Source organism: Dryobates pubescens, chromosome 18, assembly GCF_014839835.1.
Source record: "Dryobates pubescens isolate bDryPub1 chromosome 18, bDryPub1.pri, whole genome shotgun sequence".
Taxonomy (NCBI): Eukaryota; Metazoa; Chordata; class Aves; order Piciformes; family Picidae; genus Dryobates; species Dryobates pubescens.
This window is the reverse complement of record NC_071629.1, coordinates 15,909,532-15,929,748: the sequence shown is the minus strand read 5'-3', so window position 1 is coordinate 15,929,748 and position 20,217 is coordinate 15,909,532. Positions and strand designations below refer to the sequence as shown.

The 20,217-nt window shown below is 53.4% G+C and overlaps 2 protein-coding genes across 2 annotated transcripts in view; both read right to left on the bottom strand.

The window, feature by feature from the left end:
* Positions 1–20,217, bottom strand: part of NSDHL (NAD(P) dependent steroid dehydrogenase-like) — a 277,264-nt gene that overhangs the window by 186,339 nt on the left and 70,708 nt on the right. The gene's annotated exons all lie outside the window — the stretch shown is intronic.
* LOC104297830 (Krueppel-like factor 5) overlaps positions 10,756–20,217 on the bottom strand; it is a 32,210-nt gene continuing 22,748 nt past the window's right edge. The window contains exons 4-5 of the mRNA XM_054169497.1: positions 16,342–16,401; positions 10,756–10,993 (exon numbers count right to left, since the gene is read on the bottom strand). Coding sequence (XP_054025472.1) covers positions 10,815–10,993; positions 16,342–16,401 — 239 coding nt within the window. The 3' untranslated portion in view covers positions 10,756–10,814. The remainder of the gene's footprint in view (positions 10,994–16,341; positions 16,402–20,217) is intronic.

Sequence of the window (20,217 nt, the reverse complement as noted above, 5' to 3'; positions counted from 1 at the left end):
AGCCAGCAGGGACATCTGCAACTGGAGCAGGTTGCTCAGAGCCACAGCCAACCTGACCTGCAATGGTTGCAGGGATGGGACATCCACCAGCTCTCTGGGCAGCCTGGGCCAGGCTCTCACCACCCTCAGTGTCCCCAGTCTGAATCTCCCTCTGAGTTCAAGCCATCACCCCTTGTCCTGTCACAACAGGTCCTGCTCAAAAGCCTGTCCCCAGCTTTCTTCTGGCCCCTTGAAGTCCTGAGAGGCCACCCCAGAGCCTTCTCTTCTCCAGGCTGAACAACCCCAACCCTCTCAGCCTGGCCTCAGGAGGCAGGTTAGGTTGAGGCAGGTGAAAGTGCCAGGGGTGAAGATCTGGCTTTAGGCTCACCCAGAAGCTGGTGGAGACGTGGGAGGCAGGCACATGGCCTCTGCTCTTCTTCACACCGGATGTGTTGGCTCCTCCCCAGCGTGGAGATCTGTCCTGAGCTAAGGAGGTGTCATGTCCCCCTCAGGAAGAGCCCCCTCCCAAAACACAGAGCCAGGAGCAAGGCTGCCAGCCCCTTGCTCCAGCGCCATGCCCGGGCTGTGCCGCACCAGGGCTCGCAGCCTTGCGCCCGGGACGCGTTTGGCCCTGCGGCCTCTCCCGTGAGGCCTCCGTCTCCTGTCGGCACAGGGCCTGCCCTCCATGGCACCTCCCTGGCAGCGCCATGCCCGGGCTACCCACGTCTCAGTTCACAGAGAGGGCAGCCCCAGGAGCTGTGCCAGCCTCCCTGCCCTCACAGCCGTCCTTTGGCTCTTCTGCACGTTCCTGTCCCAAAGGTGATGTGGCGGCCCCGGGACAGGAGGAGGGACCAGCAGAAACAGGTTCAGGTCACCTCGGGGAACATTCAGGTCACCGCTGCAATGAGTTGCAAGGTCTCTGCACTGGCTCAGGTGAACTGCTGTCCAGTGGGAGGGGCTGGAAGCTTCAGTGAACATCTCCAAAGGTGTCCAGGATGGGCTGAAGTGTCCTATGGCCACGGTGAGCCAGAGGAGATGGCAGGTGCAGAAAGGAGGGTCCTGTGCAGAGTGGGATTCATCCTTCCTCATTTAATCACAGAAGAGGAGGGGTTGGAAGGGACCTCTGGAGACTGTTGAGTCCAACCCCCCACCCTGGCAGTCTGAGGTCCCCATTTTCTTCTGCCCCAGGGGCACCTCCCACCCTGAAGGTGCCAGGAAGACACTCCAGAGAAAGGCACTTTGGGAAGGGAGGATGGTTGGGTCAAATGGTCTTAAAGGTCTTTCCTAGCCTAAATGATTCTATGATAGCAACCTGATCTAGTTGGAGATGTCTCTGCTGACTGCAGGGGAGGGGGCCTAGGTGCAGTCTAGATGAACTAAAGGTCCTTTCCAACCCAAACCATTTGAGGGTTCCATGATGGCTGAGCAATGCCCAGACCAGGGGAATCTGTATGGGAATGGGCTGCAAGGCAGGAGGATGGGATGGGCTGGAAGGAAGGGGCTGGAGCTGTTGGCTTGGACAAGCAGAGGAGAGCAGCCACTTCTCTGGTCCTTTCCCAGGCCCTGCTCTGCCTGGCAGGAACATCAGGATGAGCCAAAAAGTGATGGACATGGCAGGGCAGTTGGGAACCAGTGATCCCACTCCAGGGCCCCTCTGCTTCCCACTGTGCCAGGCAGTGCTCAGGTCTCCTTGGTGACGGATTATGGGATTAGAGGCTTCAGGAGAGCCTCCTGCACATGGGTGGGTTACTCCTGGTTCCTTCACCAGCCTGGGGTGATAGCCAGGATTGCCCCAACCTAGGTGCAGGACCTTGCACTTCGAAGAAACAAGAGCCTGCCCTCCCTCACTTTCCCCAGCCTGGATTACCCCAAGTCAATGCTCCCCTGGGTAAAGGTTAACTTTAATGGCCCAGGCCCTGCTTCAGCCACGTGATGGAGCACCACAGGGAGGCTCAAGGGGTTGATAGTCCTCAGGATAAGGAGATAAGGGCTGGCTTGGAAGGGCAGCACTCCAGGCTGCTCCCACAGCAAGCATGGCTCTTCCCACCAGGGTGGGAGCAGCCCCCAGCTGCCCACTCCAATATTCAGCCTACTTTTGGCACTCCCATCCCCACCCTTGTGCCTTCCAGGTGAGCTGGGAGCTGTCCCTCAGCTGGCAGGCATCACCTCAGCCTTCTGGTGGCTTTTGCTGGCTATGGTTTGAAACCAGAGCAGGGCAGATTTAGCTTGACCATTGAGAAGTTCTTCAGGGTGAGGGTGATAAGACGCTGGAACAGGTTGCCCAGAGGAGTTGTGGATGCCTCTTCCCTGAAAGTGGTTGAGACCAGGTTGGATGAGGCTTTGACCAACCTGGTCTGGTGGGAGGTGTCCCTGCCCACGGCGAGGGGGGCTTGGAAGTAGATGACCATGAAGGTCCCTTCCAACTCAGGCCACTCTGTGACTCTGTGTAGCCACATCTCTGGCCCACACCACAATCCTTCAGTGAGCTCCAGAGACAGCTGAGGAGCCCGCCCAGCAGCTGTCTCTCCCTTAACTGTGTTGTCCCAAGTCAATGGATAACTTTACAGCTCAGGCACAGCAAACAGAGCGACCTTGAGGAGATGGCCCTCTGGAGACACAGCGCGCTCCTCACCTGGGGAAGGGACAACAAAGTTCAAATAGAAACCAGCCTGAAAGTCATGGCTGTGGGCAGAGGTCAGCTCTGGGCCTGCTCCCAACACCAGTGCTGCTGGGCCAGGCTGGAGATGGGAGGCGAGTTTCCACAGCGGCATCTCCAGAGCCTACCCAGCTGGGTTAGGTTTGCTCCCGTCCCGTCCCACTGGGCCTTGGGCATCGGGTGCTGCTGTCTCATAGGAGTGGGACCTGCCAGCCTTCCCCTCTGAAATCCCCCCAGGAGGGCAGAAAGACCTCCCTCTGAAATCCCCCCAGGAGGGCAGAAAGACCTCCCTCTGAAATCCCCCCAGGAAGGCAGAAAGAGACCAGAGCCTTGCTGAGCCTCCCCAACCAAGCTGCCCAGCCCACCAAACCCTCCTGCCATGGTGACTCCCATGTGTTGCCAGGCACAACGTGGTGGCATCAGAGTTCCTTCCCTCTGAATGCCAGGCAAAAAATCCCAAGTGGACACTGGGTCCTCTCCACTTGGTGTCTTCACCTCCTGGCCATGCCATGCAAACCTATATGGCAGGACCTCCTCCTCCAGGCTTTCACCTCTGGTTTTTCTCCCCGCTTCCACCTCCTCCTCCCCTCCCTGTCCTTGACCAGCCACAATCTTGGCATTCCTTCAACTTTAACAGCCCCATAACAGCTCAGTAACAGCAGATGGGATCCAACCTGGGTTTTATAGCAGCATTGCTTCATCACTGGAGCACAAACAAGGAGAAGATGGTGCTGGTGGCTGGGGGGACACTGTGGGCAGTGAAAGTCGCTGGGTGGATAGCAAGAGGTCCTCTCACTATTTGGGTCTGCAAGGTGAAGGGCTTTGGGCAGGATGAAGCCTTGCTCTGCTGAGGACCCTAGGTGGGATAAGCCTGAACTTCCAGCTCCACTTTGATTTGCCTCCCAGATTTGCCATGATTTGGAGGAAGAGGATGTTTTGAGCTGTCACCTTCTCCTCTGTGGTTCAGGGAGAGAGGTGACCCAGATGGGTCAGGGTTTTGCATCTTCCCCTCCCTGATGTCCAACACAAAATGACTTCCCAGCATCCAAAGGGACTGTGCCCACCTAGGCCATCCCATCTTAACTTTGAGATGATCAGAAGCTGCCCCTCAGACTGGAGTAGGACCTTCTCAGGTCCCTGATGTCACACGGGTGAAGCAGAGCATCACCACCCCAAGTGCAAAGGGCCAAGCTGGGGACCTGAGCAGGGAAAGTGCCAGGATGGGGAACAATGGCATGGGGATACACAACCCTGTACTCCAGCAGGGACAGTCCATGGGCACCTCAACACCACCAACATGCTCCACCCAGCCCTATCCCTCAAAACTGAGGGGGGTGAGAACCATTTGAGGCAATGGAGGTAGAGATGGGTGAGCAGAGACAGCTGTAGGTGAGGTTGACAGGGACATTTTGGCTTGAGAGACACAAAAGTTGAGCTCCTCTCACAAACTCCTGGGCTGCCCCCTCCCAGCTGTGCCCCACGGCTATGAGAGGCCTTTCTGGGGCAGGAGGGTCCCCATCCCACATGACAGCAGTGCCAGGAGGAGAGGAAGCTGCGGCAGCCCCACGCACCTTCTCCTCTGGGGTTTTCCCCACTGCAGCTCCGTGGAGGAAGGACACTTGAGTTTTGCATGCCATAAACCAGCCACTCTCTGGACTTTCCTGACGTCATGGTAGCTCTTCTCCACTATTTGCTGTCAAGGTGATCTCACCAGGAACAGCTTGGAGGCACGGCCAGAGCAAAGTCCGTGCCGAAAGATGTGCTGGGTGGGAGGAGGAGGGGTTGGAGGAGGTGTTTGGGTGTCTGGCCATGTGATGTCCCTTGCCTTGGAGAGGTATTTAGCAGAACAGCATCCCAGCTCTGTCCATAATGACCAGCATGAGACCACACATCACAAAGCAGCTTCCATGAATACTTGCAGAGCAGGAGGTGGCTTCAGAGATGTGTTGGTTCATGATGGGTCCCTGGCAAGCTCCACCAGGTTTTCCTCAGACCTGAGACCTCCCCAGAGGCTCCAGCCATCAGGTCATGGTTTTCCTAACATCAGCCCATGTCTTCCCAACACCTCTCTCCACAGAAAGCCCCTCCCTTCTAGCCCCAGACCTCCACCCCTGTGCCACAGGAGACTCTGATGTCCTCATGTTTGAGGACAGCGGTCCCTGACAATGTCTTCTTCCTCCCACCCCACTTCTGACATTATTTGCAGGTAGAAGACATTGGAGAGCTGGGAGTGAGGTGGTTTGGTATTTGAAGTCAGCAAACCACCATAGGTTTCTTCTCTCTTCTGCCAGCTGTGTGGTGAAGGAGCAGTTCCTCCTGCTGGTTTCTTCACTTTCTTTGTAGACACCCTTCACATACTGGAACGTGGGCATAAGGTCTCCCCTGAGCCTTCTCTTCTCCAAGCTGAACAAACCCAGATGAGATCTCTCAGATCCCAATCTCCAGGTGATTTTCCAGGTGCTGGTGAACAAGCCCAGCTGAGATATCCCAGATCTACACTCCCCAAGTGATGGTGAAACCTGGAAACAGCTGAGGGAGGAGAAGGACCTGGGGAGCAGAGCACAGCAACACCTGGGGACCATCAACAGGGACTTGAAAGACGTAAACCAACTTCACTGTGATAAAATTTGAGCTGAGGGAACCTGCCCAGCATGGCAAGAGGATCATCAGCATCACTCCTCCTCTCCCCCAGCTTTCACTCCTTAAACACTAGAACATGGTGATGAGGTCTCCCCTGAGCCTTCTCCCCTCCAGGGTGAACAAATGCAGCTGAGATCCCTCAGGTCTCACTCCCCAAGTGACGGTGAGACCTGGAAACAAGTGAGAGAGGAGAAGGACTTGGGAAGTAGAACAGAGCAGCACCTGGAGACCATCAACAGGGACTAGAAGGATGTAAACCAACTTCGTTAGTTGCTTGGGCGGAGTTGGATTGGTTGATGGGTTGGACGCGATGATCTTGAAGGTCTCTTCCAACCTGGTTTATTCTATGTATGTATGTATTCTATGTATTGCAACGAAGCTGGAGCAGAGGGAACCTGGTCAGTAGGGACAGTGGATGTCCTTCAAGAAACATGTAGCTGAAATGCAGGTTTTGGAAAGCAACAGGGAGATGCTGGTTTCAGCATGGAGACTGAGGATCCTGCAAGCATGGCCAGATCAGGAGGTGACTACAGGAAGCAAGCACAAAGGAGAAGATGGAAAAGATGGGATCCTGCCAGGAAGGGCTCATGAAGAGCTATAGGTGTGTGTGCAGGTGCGTGTGACCTCAGCAGCCCCAGCACCTCTGAAGCCCTGCTGCCTGTTTGCACAGCTACAACTCTGTGGATATGTACACACAGGAGTACAAACGGGGAATTTGAGGGCCCAGCCCCAGCCCACAACTTCCTCATGTGTCCCCCTAGCTCTTCTCCCTTCCCCACTGCCTGGCAGTGACTGCTCCTGTCCTGCTCTCTCTGACCCAGGGGTGTCTTCTCCCCTCACAGAGCACACAGTAAGGGTGGAGAGAGAAAAAAGGTGGCCTGCCTGCCCTTTCTCTTGGCCCTTGTGGGACAGGGCTGGATGTTTCTTCAAAGCTTAGGCCATGTCACAATGCAAACAGCATTGCCTGGTGCTCCAGGGCTACACCACACACAGGTCCTTTCCCTGCTCAGATGGCAAATGTCCTAGTCCAGCCTAATGACAGACTCATTGAGGAGCCTTGCAAGAACTTCTAAAGTCACCTAGTCCAACCAGAGGCATCTTCAACTATAGCAGCTAGCTGGGGCTCAGAGCCTGAAAGGGTTCCAGGGATGGGGCATCTATCAGGTCTCCAGGAAACCTGGGCTAGGGTCTCACCACCTTCAGCAAAGAACTTTTGAAGCTGCTTCTTCCTTTTCTTAAGTGTAGCAGATGAACCCAAGGAGGCAAAGGCCCAAAGAGCACCTGAGGTGGGGGGGAACAGAAGAAAGACGACGTCTCCGCGTGGTAGAGTTTTATTACAAAACATGAGCTGGATTAATAGTTGTGGGGAAGGCTTAGGGTGGGGGGAAGGAAGAGGGGATCCATAACAAACAAAAGCATCACCAGAACAATAAACCTTTCACCCAAGTTGTCCAGGTCCCAGGTTTCACATTGTGTTCATCTTGGACAGTAAACAATCGATCATCACCTCCGAGCCACGCAGAGCCACCGAGCCACACGCTGCTCTGCCCCTATTTACAGCCATTTATTCCCCACCCCCACTATGATACAGGTGCAGCAGAGACCTCCTTGGCTTGGAAACCACCTTCTCCAATGGCCCCACCACCAAAGTGCCCCAGAAGATGGAGGGGCTTTCACTGAGCTGGAGTTCACACACCAGCTCATGTCACAAAGAAGGGGTTTGCTCCATCAGCATCACTCCTCCTCTCCCCCAGCTTTCACTCCTTAAACACTGGAACATGGGGATAGGGCCTCCCTGAGCCTTCTCTTCTCCAGGCTGGACAAACCCAGATGAGATCTCTCAGATCACATTCCCCAGGTGATTTTCCAAGTGGTGGTGAACAAGCCCAGCTGAGATATCCCAGATCTACACACCCCAAGTGATGGTGAAACCTGGAAACAACCAAGGGAGGAGAAGGACCTGGGGAGCAGAGCACAGCAACACCTGGGGACCATCAACAGGGGCTAAAAAGATGTAAACCAACTTCACTGTGATAAGATTTGAGCTGAGGGAACCTGATCAGTATGGCAAGAGGATCACCAGCATCACTCCTCCTCTCCCCCAGCTTTCACTCCTTAAACATTAGAACATGGTGATGAGGTCTCCCTGGAGCCTTCTCTTCTCCAGGCTGAACAAACCCAGCTGAGATTTCTCAGCCCTCAGTCCCCCAAGTGATGGTGAAACCCAGAAACAACTGAGAGAGGAGAAGGACTTGGGAAGCAGAATAGAGCAATTCCTGGGGACCCTCAACAGGGTCCAGAAGGATGCAAACCAACTTCATTGTGATGAAGTTTGAGCTGAGGGAACCTGGTCAGCAGGGAAAGAGAATCATCAACATCCCTCCTTACCTCCCCCAGCTTTCACCAAGAGCTGCAATGAAACATGAGGCTGGGGGTCGTCCCCTTCTCCACACACAACAGCAGAGAAATCAAAGCCCAGGCTTGCCATGGTTTTGCCTGGGACTGTTTTGGGGTGGCTTTTAAGATGCTGCTCCTTCTGCTCTGCTCCCATGAAGGTAAAAAGAAATAATAATAATCTATCTGCACACAGGTGGAGTCCACCTGAGGCTGAGCATCTGCTCAGCCTTTTTTCTGCACACCAAGAACATCAGGAGAATGATTGCAAAGCTGCCTGCTGGTTGGTTTGGCTTTGTGCTGGTTTGGGGCTCCATCAGCACAACAAGGAAGAAAATATGGAAATGTGGGGTGGGGTGGGGTGGAGGTTTCCTTCTCCAAAATAAAGAGGAGGGGACAACAAGACCCCTCTGAGAGGGTGAGAGGGCTAACCCCACCACTAGCCTGCTGGCCCCTGTGGTGGTTGGCTTGATCCTGTGCCCTTGGCTCACGTGTTTAGGAGGTTCAGCCACAACAGATGGACCAAACCCAAAGGTCTTCCCACCTGGAGGTTGTGGTTACAACTGTGGGTGCTCTCAGCCCCTCGATGGCGGTGTCCCAAGCTCACCATGGCAGGGCTCACCTTTTGAGGAGCTGAATGGGTGCCAGCTGAGCAGGGTGGGGCACGGCAGGTCCCAACACAGCCGCCTCAGGCCCCCACCAGCCCCACCAAGGCTGCCTGAGCTTCCTGGAGGCACTAGCAGGGACTGGCTGAGGCATTTCCATTCTACCCTGACATTCCTTTGGCGTGAGCTCAACCTGCCTGTGCTGGCAGACGTGCTCCTGCACCACCACTGTTCTCTGAGGGGTTTTTCCATCATCAGAGACTTTCCCTGAAGCTTCTCCAGCTTCTCCACCCCCGAGCAGAAGCCCCGTGCATGGAGGCTTCAGGTTGCACACCACTCCTGCCCCTCCCTTTTTGGGGGTAGGAGGCACTGCACACCCTACTCACTCATACAGCTCAACCCAGCCTCCAAAGTGAGGTGGGAAAAAGAAGGGGCCTAGGTCGAGGCAGTGGCATTGGCAAGGTCCTGCTCTGTGCCCTGAAGTGGAGCCAGAGTCCACAGACAACAAGGCTGAGGATAAGCAAGCCCATTTGTTCCAGCACCTGCCAGTCCCCTGTGACAGCAAGCAAGGAAGGAGTTGGGAAGGGGACATGGAGGACATACATACATGTGGTCAGCAAAAGCTGATTTCTGGAAAGCCAGTCTTTCCAAGCCTCGCTTGGCCATGGCAAGAAGGTGCCATCATCAAGCTCTCCAGGCAGGCAAAGGCCCCAGTGCAGCAGGCTGGAAAACTCTTCCCACACCCCATCAGGGAAAGTCTCCTAAACCAGCTTCCAGCCATTTGTTGGCCTGATTTCTCCTCTCCATTCCCACCCTCCTTGGTGGCATGAAGAAAGGAGGTGGCTTCTTGGCAAAGAGCCACATGAAAGGCTCATTACAGCACTGCACCACCAGCCCTGGGCACATCATCTATCCCAAAGCCTACAGCATGAACACTCCATCCCCAATCCTTCCTCCTGTCTCTCCAGACCAGTGTTGGATCAGTTTTGACTTATCCAGGACAACCAGGACCCATCTTTGGCCAAGGCGTAGGTTGGGTAAGAGCAGGGAGAGGTGGCCTTCAAATTTCCACCACCTGAAGATGCCACACTTCAGCTTGCTGGAGGAAGAACAAAAGAGGAGGAAATCAATACCCTGTTGGACACACCAGGCCCATGATCTGTCCCTGATTCGTTGATCACCTGCACAGCTGCTCTTTAAACCAGCCTGGCCTGGTTCTCGTCCTACCTCAGTTCAACCCCCAGTAGGCTTTGAAGAATGGTTGATGTGGCCCACGTGAGGCACCCCAGGGAAGAGGAGGGAAGCCCGAGGTGGTGCAGCCCAAGGTGAGGTAGGTAAGGTGATCACAATCTGAACAGCAGGATTGATTGGGATTTTGTTTCCAAGATGCTTTTGGTTTGCTCTTCTGTCTGGAGGTGGTGAAGCGGCAACAGCAGAAGAGGGGTGAGATTGGGGAGGACTGATGCCCTCTGCTCCTGTCCAAGCCATCAGCAGAGCCTGACTGGTGGCTTTCCAAAAAAACCAAAAGGCACACTGTGTTCTGGGTATTTCTACTGGGAAAATGCAGTCTGGTTTCCACTGGCAAACTGCTGGCTTGTTTTGCAGTCCCCCCGGGTGGCTTCAAGTTGTGTGCTGGTCCTCCCAGAGACCCCTGAAGTCAAATTCATCTTGGAAGCAGAAATGCTAAGGACACAACCAAAAGAACCTGGTCAAGCAGGGCAGATATTGACAGCCCTGAGGGAGTCAGCTGCCAGGAAGCCACAGATGGGCTCCGTGGCACACAGATGATGGCTTTTGTCATCTGCTTTTGTGCTGTTCCTTGCTTGAAGGCACGTCAGGTGAGTATGTCCCAGGTCTTTTCTTCTATGCCCCCACAGAGAATGGGGTTGTCAAACCAAACAGCCCTGGGCATGTGCTTCTGCTCTCGCACATCAGAGGTGGCACATCCATGGCTGCACCATGGGGTGAGATGGCACATCTATGGCCATGCCCTGGGGCAAGGTGGCATATCCACAGCCACACCATGGGATGAGGTGGCCACACCACAAGGCAGTCCAAAAGGACAGTTTGAAGCGAGACCTCTCACGCAGAGCCAAGCTACCAACCCATCACAACCCTCCTCAGGCATCACCCTAAAAGGGGGGGGTGTGGTAAAGTAATCCCAAAGAGCTTGAGGCACAAAGGACAGTTGCTCCTGAGTGACAAATAAATAGCAGGTTTGCTGGAAGAACAGCCTTTGGAATCCAAGGTCCAGCACCCCAGTGCTGCCAGGAGCCTCATCACGAGATCAGTCTGTAATTTAAACTGGGTTTTAATGACATTTCTCTTAAAACCAGGATAGCTGGGGAGAGGGCTTGCAGAGGTGGGGGAGGCTTGCCCCACCGGTTGATCACAGCACGGGTTTGTTCCTGCAGTAGGAGAAAAGGAGATGCCTCCCCAGGAAGGGGGGGAAATAAAAAGGGGAGAAGGGGAAACAAAAAACAAACAAACAAAACTCGAGTTTGAGCTGCTCTTGGAGGAGTGGTGAAGGTAGGTGGCTCCTAGTTCTGGTGCCTCTTCATGTGGAGAGCCAGATGGTCGGAGCGGGAGAAGCAGCGGCCGCAGGCGAGGCACTTGAAGGGTTTGGCTCCCGTGTGCTTCCGATAGTGCCGGGTCAGCTCGTCGGAGCGGGCAAAGCGCCAGTCACAGCCCTCCCACGTGCACTTGTAGGGCTTCTCACCTGCCAGGGAGAGCCACAGGTCATGGGCACGGCGAAGCCCTGCCTCCCAACGCCCACCTCAGCCTCTTGGAGCGGCCCAGAGATTCACCGAATGGGTTGGGCTGGAAGGAACTTTACAGATCCTCCAGTTCCAACCCCTCCTGCCATGGGCAGGGACACCTCCCGCTACAGCAGGTTGCTCAAGGGCTCATCTAACCTGCCTTGAACACTTCCAGGGAGGGGGCATCCACAGCCTTCCTGGGTGACTTGTTCCAGTGTCACTTCATAATCCCCACTCTAAATCTCTCCTCCTCAAGGTTCAATCCATTGCCTCTCATCCTGTGACAACAAGCCCTTGTAAAAAGTCCCTCCCCAGCTCTCCTGTAGCCCCTTTCCAGTACTGGAAGGCTGCTCTGAGGTCTCCCCAGAGCCATCTCTTCTCCAGGCTGAACAACCCCAACTCTCTCAGCCTGCCCCCACAGGGCAGGTGCTCCATCTAATTACTTTGTGGCTGCCTCTGGACCTGCTCTAGAAGTTTGATGTCCATCTTCATTGGGAGACCCTGAAGGACCCAGGGCTACCCCTGGCTTGTGGCCATGCTGATGCTTTACACTACCAGGGTTCACTTGTGTATAGTCCACAACCTCCGCAAGAGACACACAGAAACACTAAGGGAGGGCTTGGAAGTGACCTCTGGAGATCATCAAGTCCAACTCACCCAGTTCTGAACACTCTGCTTATACCATACTCAGAGCCTCACATCTTTGAAGCCACCATCCCTGGAGGGATTCCCCCTGCCTGGAGGTGCTCGAGGCCAGGCTGGCAAAGGCCTTGAGCAAGCTGGTCTAGGGGAGAGTGTCCCTGCCATGGTAGGGCAGTTGGAACTAGATGATCTTTAAGGTGCCTTCCAACCCAAACCATTCTAGGGTTCTATGAATGCAACACATTCTACCTCAGAGCCTCACATCTTTGAAGCCACCATCCAACACTCTCTGCCTCAGCCCTGCAGCAGCTCTCCACACACAAATGCTGCGTTTCCTTCAGAGCACTCAAGGTGACGTAAGCCCTCTGCCCTCTCCCCTCCTCCTGCCTTTCCACACCTATTCCCAAACCGAAATCCATTCCATTGTGCAACTTCTCAGCCAGCTTGGGAACTGGGCTGGAAAAGCTTTTGCTTGCTTCCAGCTCCCTGCGTGCCGGAGCCAGGGGGGGGCGGGGAGGGGTTGTGGAGCTGAAAAGCTTGGCCACAGCCTTCTCCTCACATGGGTGTGGTGCTCTCAAATATTAGTCCTCACTCTTAACAGCCCTGAACAAGCAGGCAGAGTTCAGGGAATGTGCTGACTTTCCCGACCTCAAATATTTACCCTTTCCTGGGCCAACTGCTGAGCGCACCACGGCGGCATCGGCGCACGTAGACACGCAAACATGCGTGCACAGGCATGTGTGCCCTGCTCCAACATGTTCCCCAGCCTGGCTGCTAAGCAGGAAGGTGGGTTTGGCCAGGAAACAGAAAATACTGAGAACATGAGAAGATCTAGCAGTCTCTTGGGAGAGAATCTGAAAGCACAGACACGTGAACCTGGAGGAGACAAACAGGCGCAAGCCGGAACATAAGACGTTCCATCTAAGCATCAAGAGGAACTTCTTTCATTGCATGATGATCTTAATTGAATGGTAATCTTGAATGAAGGATGGCCTTAAAAGGTCTTTTCCAACCAAAATGATTCAAAATGCAACATCCTCCCCAGGGAGGTGGTTGAATCTCCATCCCTGGAGTTGTTTAGAAGAGGCAGAGAGGTTGGTGCTGAGGGACGTGGTTTAGCACCTGACTTGGCAGAGCTAGAGAGCGGTTGGACTCGATGATCTTCAAGGTCTTTTCCAACCAAAATGGTTCTGTGATTCTATGAGCTAAATCACATCACACTTTAAAGATGTAGAACACCCAAACTGGAACCCAGGAGGTTCCATCTGAACAGAAGAAGTCTTTGGTGTGAGGGTGCTGGACCCCTGGAGCAGGTTTCCCAGAGAGGTGGTGGAGCCTCCTTCTCTGGAGACATTCAAAACTCACCTTGATGTGTTCCTGTGTGACCTGCCCTAGGTGAACCTGCCTTGGCAGGGAGGTTGGACTTGGAAAATTTCCAGAGGTTCCTTCCAACCCTTACCATCTGTAAGACAGGGTGCTAAGGCTGCATCCCACTCCTCAAAAATCCCCCAAAGCTCCCTCAAAAAGCTCTGAAGCTGGTGAAGGGCCTGGAGAACAGGGCTGGAGAGGAGCAGCTGAGGGAACTGGGGTTGTTCAGCCTGGAGAAAAGAAGGCTGAGGGGAGACCTTCTGGCTCCCTACAACTCCCTGAAAGGATGTTGGAGCCAGCTGGGGGCTAGTCTGTTCTCCCAAGGAACAAGTGACATGACATGAGGAAACAGCCTCAAGTTGCACCAGGGGAGGTTTAGGTTGGACATGAGGAACAATTTCTTCACTGAAAGGATCATCAGGCTCTGCCTCAGGCTGCTCAGGGCAGTGGTGGAGTCCCCATTCCTGGAGACACCTGGATGAGGAGCTTAGGGCCACGGTCTAACAGTTGTGCACAGGGAGCTGCTAGGCTGTGGCTGGACTCGATGATGTGAAGGTCTTTTCCGAGCAGGTGAGTCTGGGCTCTCAGGGTTTGCGTCAGCTGCTGAGGCACAGGCAGGAGTTGCACCGCGCGAGCCGCAGGTCACCCGGCTGGGTCAACCCTGGCAAGGCCTTTTAGTTTCAAACAATAACAGGTAGATTTCCAGGAGGGAAACAAACTGCTTTCCATTGTCCAACGAGCTGGCTCCATCTCCCAGGACAGCACGGCAGGGCAAGCTCAAACAAAGGACCCAAACTGGCATTCCCAGCCCCCGGGAGGTGGGGGAGCAGCCACCGGGTTAGATATTTAATCTGACAATGGCACCCAGGAAATGAATGGTGTCTCCAGGAGATGAATGCAACCCAGCCCATAGCAACGGGCAAACCACAAGGAAAGATCTTGGAGATCATCTACTTGGGAGCCTGCCTGCCATCAGCAGAGGAATGGAGAGAAAGGGTGGTTTAACCCTGCAAGAGATGGAGCTGAAGAATCATCCCTGTGGCAGGCAAGAGATGGGATCACAGAATGCTAGGGGTGGGAAGGCACCTCCAGAGATCACAGAATCACCAAGGTTGGAAGAGACCTCAAAGATCATCAAGTCCAACCTGTCCAACACCCCTGCAAAGCAGGACCACTTAGGGCAGGTCACTTAGGGCAATGCCTCCAGGTGGGATTTGAGGATCTCTAGGGAAGGAGAGTCAGCTCTAGGGCTGCAGCCTCAGAAATAAAACATGAGGCTTCAAAAATTGGATGTAGACACAGTTAAGCTGCCTGTGAATGACTCTTTGGTTTGGATCCCCCTTTTTTTCAGCCAAAAAAACACATTACCACCAGTTTTGCTGACTAGTCAGGTCACATCCTTCTTCACCTCTTACAGCAAGTGATGAAGGAAGTGGCAAACACACTTGGATTTCCAAGCCAGCTACAGGGAAGCCTGGAAAAATCTGGTTTACTGAGTTCCAAAAGAGCCCAAAATTTGCCTAGATACAGAGAATCACACAGGATCCCAGCGTGGTGGGGATTGGAAGGGACCTCTGGAGATCATCCAGTCCAACCCCTCTGCTAAATCAGGGGCACCCACAGCAGCTTGCACAATGTCCAGGTGGGATTGGAATCTCTCCAGAGAAGGAGACTCCACGACCTTTCTGGGCACCCTCACACCAAGGAAGTTTCTCCTTCTGTTCAGATGGAACCTCCTGGGTTCCACTTTGGGTGTTCTACATCTTTAAAGTGTGATGTGATTTAGCTCATAGAATCACAGAACCATTTTGGTTGGAAAAGACCTTGAAGATCATCGAGTCCAACCGCTCTCTAACTCTGCCAAGTCAGGTGCTAAACCACGTCCCTCAGCACCAACCTCTCTGCCTCTTCTAAACAACTCCAGGGATGGAGATTCAACCACCTCCCTGGGGAGGATGTTCTACATCTTTCTATCAGGATAGGATAGAACCCTGGGAAGGGTGGTGCCTGGGCACAGAGCTCAGCCCCATGCTGAGACAGAAGGGGAAAAGAGATATTTCATTCTAAAAAGGGAGAGTTCATCCTAAAGCCAGCAGCCCTGTGACAAGCCGCTGCTGTGACAAGCGCTTATCACCACCCAGCTCTCGGAGCCAGGACAATGTCCTTCCTGTCTCTTTCCTCCACCCCTTCCGTGTTGTTCTCCAGCCTGCTCCTACCCCAGGCCCTGCCAAAAAAATATTGTACCTCACACACAAAGAGAAATTCTTCACTGGCTTGCTCCAAGGGCTGATAAGAGGGAAAGGGAGCAGAGCCAAGTGCAGGGACCTATTCCCAGACCCAGGATGGGGTTTGTTCGTTGTTAATAAAAAAGCAAAGTGAACTCTGGGCCAGCTTAATTGCTTTCAGTAAAGATCAGCCCTTCTATAAACGAGATTTATGAGGGCACTGATGGTTCCTGGACTACCTGAGGATCTGATAAAGTTTCAGGTATAATAAATACCTTAATGAGAAGACCTGTGCTTGAATGCACAAAGTACCACTGAGCTCAGTTTAGCCCAGAGAAGCTGGCTGTGGTGGGAGCTTCTCTGTGCTAGTGACCCTGATTACATCAGCAAAGGCAGCTCATGGGCACCTTTGCCCTCTGAAATGAGGGTACAACCCTTCTGCATGTCTGTTTAGAGCTCTTCTGGATGTTTGGAGCCCTTCTGAACATTTGGAGCTCTTCTCTGCATGTTTGCAGCCCTTCTGTACTTGGTAGCTCCAGTGCTACACCACTGGCAGCTGCAAAGAGGACAAGCATTGGGCATCAGAGGCCTGTGTGGATGGTACATAAGGAGATATGAGTGGCTCTGTCCTCTCATTGGGAACTACAGGGCTGCCTGACACAAGGCTTTCACACAACCTTTCTGTAGGCTAAGCAGGACCAGACCTGGCTAGGGTGCAGGAGAGCTCAATGGAAGAGCTGAGAGTGAGAAAGATTCTGGAGAGCTCCAAGGAAGAGCTCAGAGTGGGACAAGCTTTGAGGGCACTTCCTCTTTCCAGTCCATCTCCTAAAGAGCCTCCAAGAGTTCCTCTAAATCCTGGACCATGTCTCCAGAAGGCAAGCAAGTGCACACAGCAGAGTGCAGTCACTATACACTACTGCACTTCTTTTAACAGGAACATCAATAGCTGAACCCCTGACCCAAATAACCACTCTAGATGAAGGTAATTAACTCAGTCAGATGATCAGCACCATTAACAGGCACAGCATGAGAAGTGCAGGCTGGCAGAGCTTCCTGCTGTGTGCTTCTCTTACCTGTGTGAGTCCTCTGATGTGCCTTCAGGTGGGAGCTCTTGGTATAAACTTTGGAGCAACCTGCAAAAAGAGAAAGGAGACAATTTCCCTGTGAGAAAGGGGAGCAAACCAACCCAGAAGAGGGAGAGTTGAGGTGAATGCAAATGAGCCTGGCCCTGCCCATTTTGTTATCAGTAGCTAAAGAGGATTTGTTCTCCAGCAGTTAGACCTTGGCAGCACATCAGCTTTCACTACACCACCTTGACACCTTTGGTCGTTGTGCTGGGAATTAACTGGGGGGAAGAGTCGAGCACAGACTTTCAAATCCTTCCTCAACCAGGTCTTTGAGGCAGGATGAGAACCAATTCACCACTGCTGGATTCCAGATTCCAGATGCTGCAAGGCTGAAGGGACCTGTTGGAGTGGGTCCACAAGAGGCCACGAAAACGATCAGAGGGCTTTTCTATGAAGGAAGGCTGAGAGAATTGTAGCATCATAGAATGGTTTGGGTTGGAGGGACCTTTCAAGGTCATTTAGTCCAACTCCCCTGCAGTGTGCAGGGACATCTGCAGCTAGAGCAGATTGCTCAGAGCCCCAAACAACCTGGCCTGCAATGGTGCCAGGCTGGGGACAGTTGGAGTTATTCAGCCTGGAGAAGAGAAGGCTCCAGGGAGACCTTCTGGTGGACCTTCAGGATTTCAAAGGACCAGTCAGAAATCTGGGGACAGACTTTTGAGCAGGACCTGTGGTGACAGGACAAGAGGTGATGGTTTGAACTAAAAGAGAGAGATTCAGACTGAAAAGAAGGGAGAAATGTTTGACACTGAGGGTGGTGAGACCCTGTCCCAGGCTGCCCAGACAGGTGGGAGATGCCCCATGCCTGGAACCATTGCAGGTCAGGCGGTTTGGGGCTCTGAGCGTCCCGCTCTAGTTGCAGATGTCCCTGCTGACTGCAGGGGGTTGGACTAAATGACCTTGAAAGGTCCCTTCTCACCCAAACCATTCTAGGATGTGTTTTGTAACAGTCCCAGCCCCAGCAGCTGTGGTAGAAATGCTCCAGGAAGCAGGAAACACCAGGCACAGCGTGGAGCCACAGCCTGGCTTTCAGGCTCCAGAGTAAAGCCACTGGGAAGGGTTTTCAAGAAGATGAGCAGCAACAGAAAGGTTCTTAGCAGAGGCACTGTGACTTCAGTGAAATTTGACCAGGCACCTCAAAATGTATCATTGCTGGCTCCTTATGTCAGTGAGATAAAGCTAGGAGAAGGTTCTCCTGCTGCCTCCATGGTCCTGCTTTGGTGACCTTGACAAGTCTGTTAAAATTTGAATTTTTATCTCCTGCCTAAGCTTTTGTTCCAGTGTTTCCACACAGCCTATGGAAGCCTCTGGAAGGAGATCAGCTCTCTGTCCTGTCCTGCTCCTGAGCAGCCAAGCTGCCTTTCCCCTCCCGCGGCCTAGAAGCACAGAATCCCAGTCTGGTTTGGGTGGGAAAGGACCTTTAGAGGTCATCCAGTCCAACCCCCTTGCAGTCAGCAGTGACATCTGTGACAAAAGCAGGTTGCTCAGAGCCCCAGACAACCTGACCTTGACCCTCCTTGGTAGAAGGGATAAGAGTTGGTGATCTTGTTCAATTTTGCACTGATGCTCTGAAGCTTCTTGAGGTCTCTGACACTCAGGAGAGGGCCGAGTGTGGGTGAGACCAAGGACTGCCTCCCTGCTGGACACCAAAACAAAGCCAGCCAAGCACTCAGAGCAGATTCCAAACCCAGAGGGAGCAGCACAGAGAAGCCAGAGTATGTCATGGTTGAGCTTCACTCCCCTATAACCATGCTGAAGAAAAGGTGCAGGGGCCACCACCTGGCAAAGAGATCTCCCCAGTCCCTCCAGTCAGTGGTGTGGATTGGAGATGTCTCCTGTGGCTTCAACCACGGCAGTGAGACCTGCTGCCCCTGCCATCACTCCTGACTGGTTTCACCTCTAGCTGAACCTGGCTGTGAAGGATTAGAAGAAGCTCTGCTGTGTCTCTGCACGTAGACACGATCGAGCCACCCAGTGTTTACTCAGTGCAGGCTGGGGGTTTTTCTGCAGGTGTGTCCTCTGCCTTCCCATGCAGACCAAAAATCCTCCTGAAAACAGCCAAGATTTGCCTCACTAAAGCAACCTGCAGGACAAGACTCTTGCTCTGACCGGTCCAAAGAAGAGGTCCACTTACACCCTCAATCCACCTCCCACCTTGACCAGCATAAGGTAAATAATCCAGGACAACCTCTTGACCACAAGGACATGGGTGCAGCTCCTGGCTCAGAAAGTCCCTACTCTGCAGGTTGCCAGAGGGCTGGGAAGGTGGCAGCACTGAAAGATCTCTCTAAACGTGTCCTGTTCTTATCTGCTTCGTCAGGTCACTGCTGGGGACAGGATCTGGGCTAGACAGGTCTCTGGGCTGCCCTACTACAGCCACAGAAGCAGCACATAAATCATGGTGGAGACAGCTAGGGAATTACTTTCCTCAGTCACACACCCCCCTGGGAAAGCTGTCTGCTGATCCCCAGCAGCTCCACAGCTGGGGCTGTGCCCAGGAGGTGGGAGGTCCTGCACAAGGATGGGTGATTTCCAAGCCTTCACCTTGCCCCCACTGGGGTTTCTTGCTTCTCTCCCTGGAAAGATGATCAGAAGGCTGAAGCACATCCTCTGTGGGGACAGACTGAGGGAGCTGGGGTTGCTCAGCTTGGAGAAGGCTTCAGGGGAGACCTTGAAGCAGCCTTTCAGTACCTGAAGGGGACTACAAGAAAGCTGGGCAGGTTTTTACAAGGGCTTGCAGTGCTGGGACGAGGGGTGATGGCTTTGAGCTGGCAGAGGGAGATTTAGACTGGAGATTAGGAAAAAACTCTTCACAGTGAGGGTGGGGAGACACTGGAACAGGTTGCCCAGGGAGGTTGTGGATGCCCTCTCCCTGGAGGTGCTCACAGCCAGGTTGGATGAGGCCTTGAGCAACCTGCTCTAGTGGAAGGTTTTCCAGCCCCCTGCCATGGGGAGGAAGGAGAAGGTCTTTAAGGCATATTCCAAGCCAAACCATTCTGTGAGTCTGTGAAATGTGCTGTATGAATTAAAATTCCATAAAGCTTGAAATGTATGGGTTGGACATTGCTTGAGGAAGGACAGATTGCAAGTCTGGTGCTCAGAGCAGCTGACAGCCCGTGCTGCCTTCTTCTGAGTAATGTAAGAACTTCCCAGCCTTGTGTAGTGGGTTTGTGTCCTAAGATTTTGGTATCTGAGAGGAGCTGCAGTGATGGTTGTAGGGTTTGCTCTTGTAGGACAAGAGGAAATCACTTCCTGTTGTGCCAGGGGAGATTTAGGTTGGACATGAGGAAAAATTTCTTCCCATTGAGGGCTGTCAAGGCCTGGCACAGGCTGCCCAGCAGTGGAGTCTCCATCCCTGGAGAGGTTTCAAAGCTGTGGAGATGTGGTGCTGAGGGCCATGGTTTAGTGGTGCCCTGGCAGTGCTGGGTTCATGTCCATAAAGGTCTCTTCCAACCAAAACAATTCTTTGATTCTATTCTGTGAATAGCTCTCTGCAGGAAAGCTTGCAAGGTTTCTCCTGCCAAGGCATGGCAAGTCTTTAGATGGACATGCTCATGCCTTGAGGTGACACAGAGGGAACAGCTTCAGCTCTGGGCTCATCCTGACCCTGAAATGCCTTTCTGCACCTCCCTGATGTGGTACATGAGGCCACTGAAGGGCATGACACAGAGATACTCAGCTCATTGCCTCTTTGGAAGAAGAGAACTGGGGCTCTAGAGAGGCCATAAAGGCTGCTTGTGGAGATTACTTGATAGTTTGCCACCCATTATGGGAGCATGGGAGAGGAAAGGTTAGGAGGAACATCAGTGAGGTTTCAGCTGC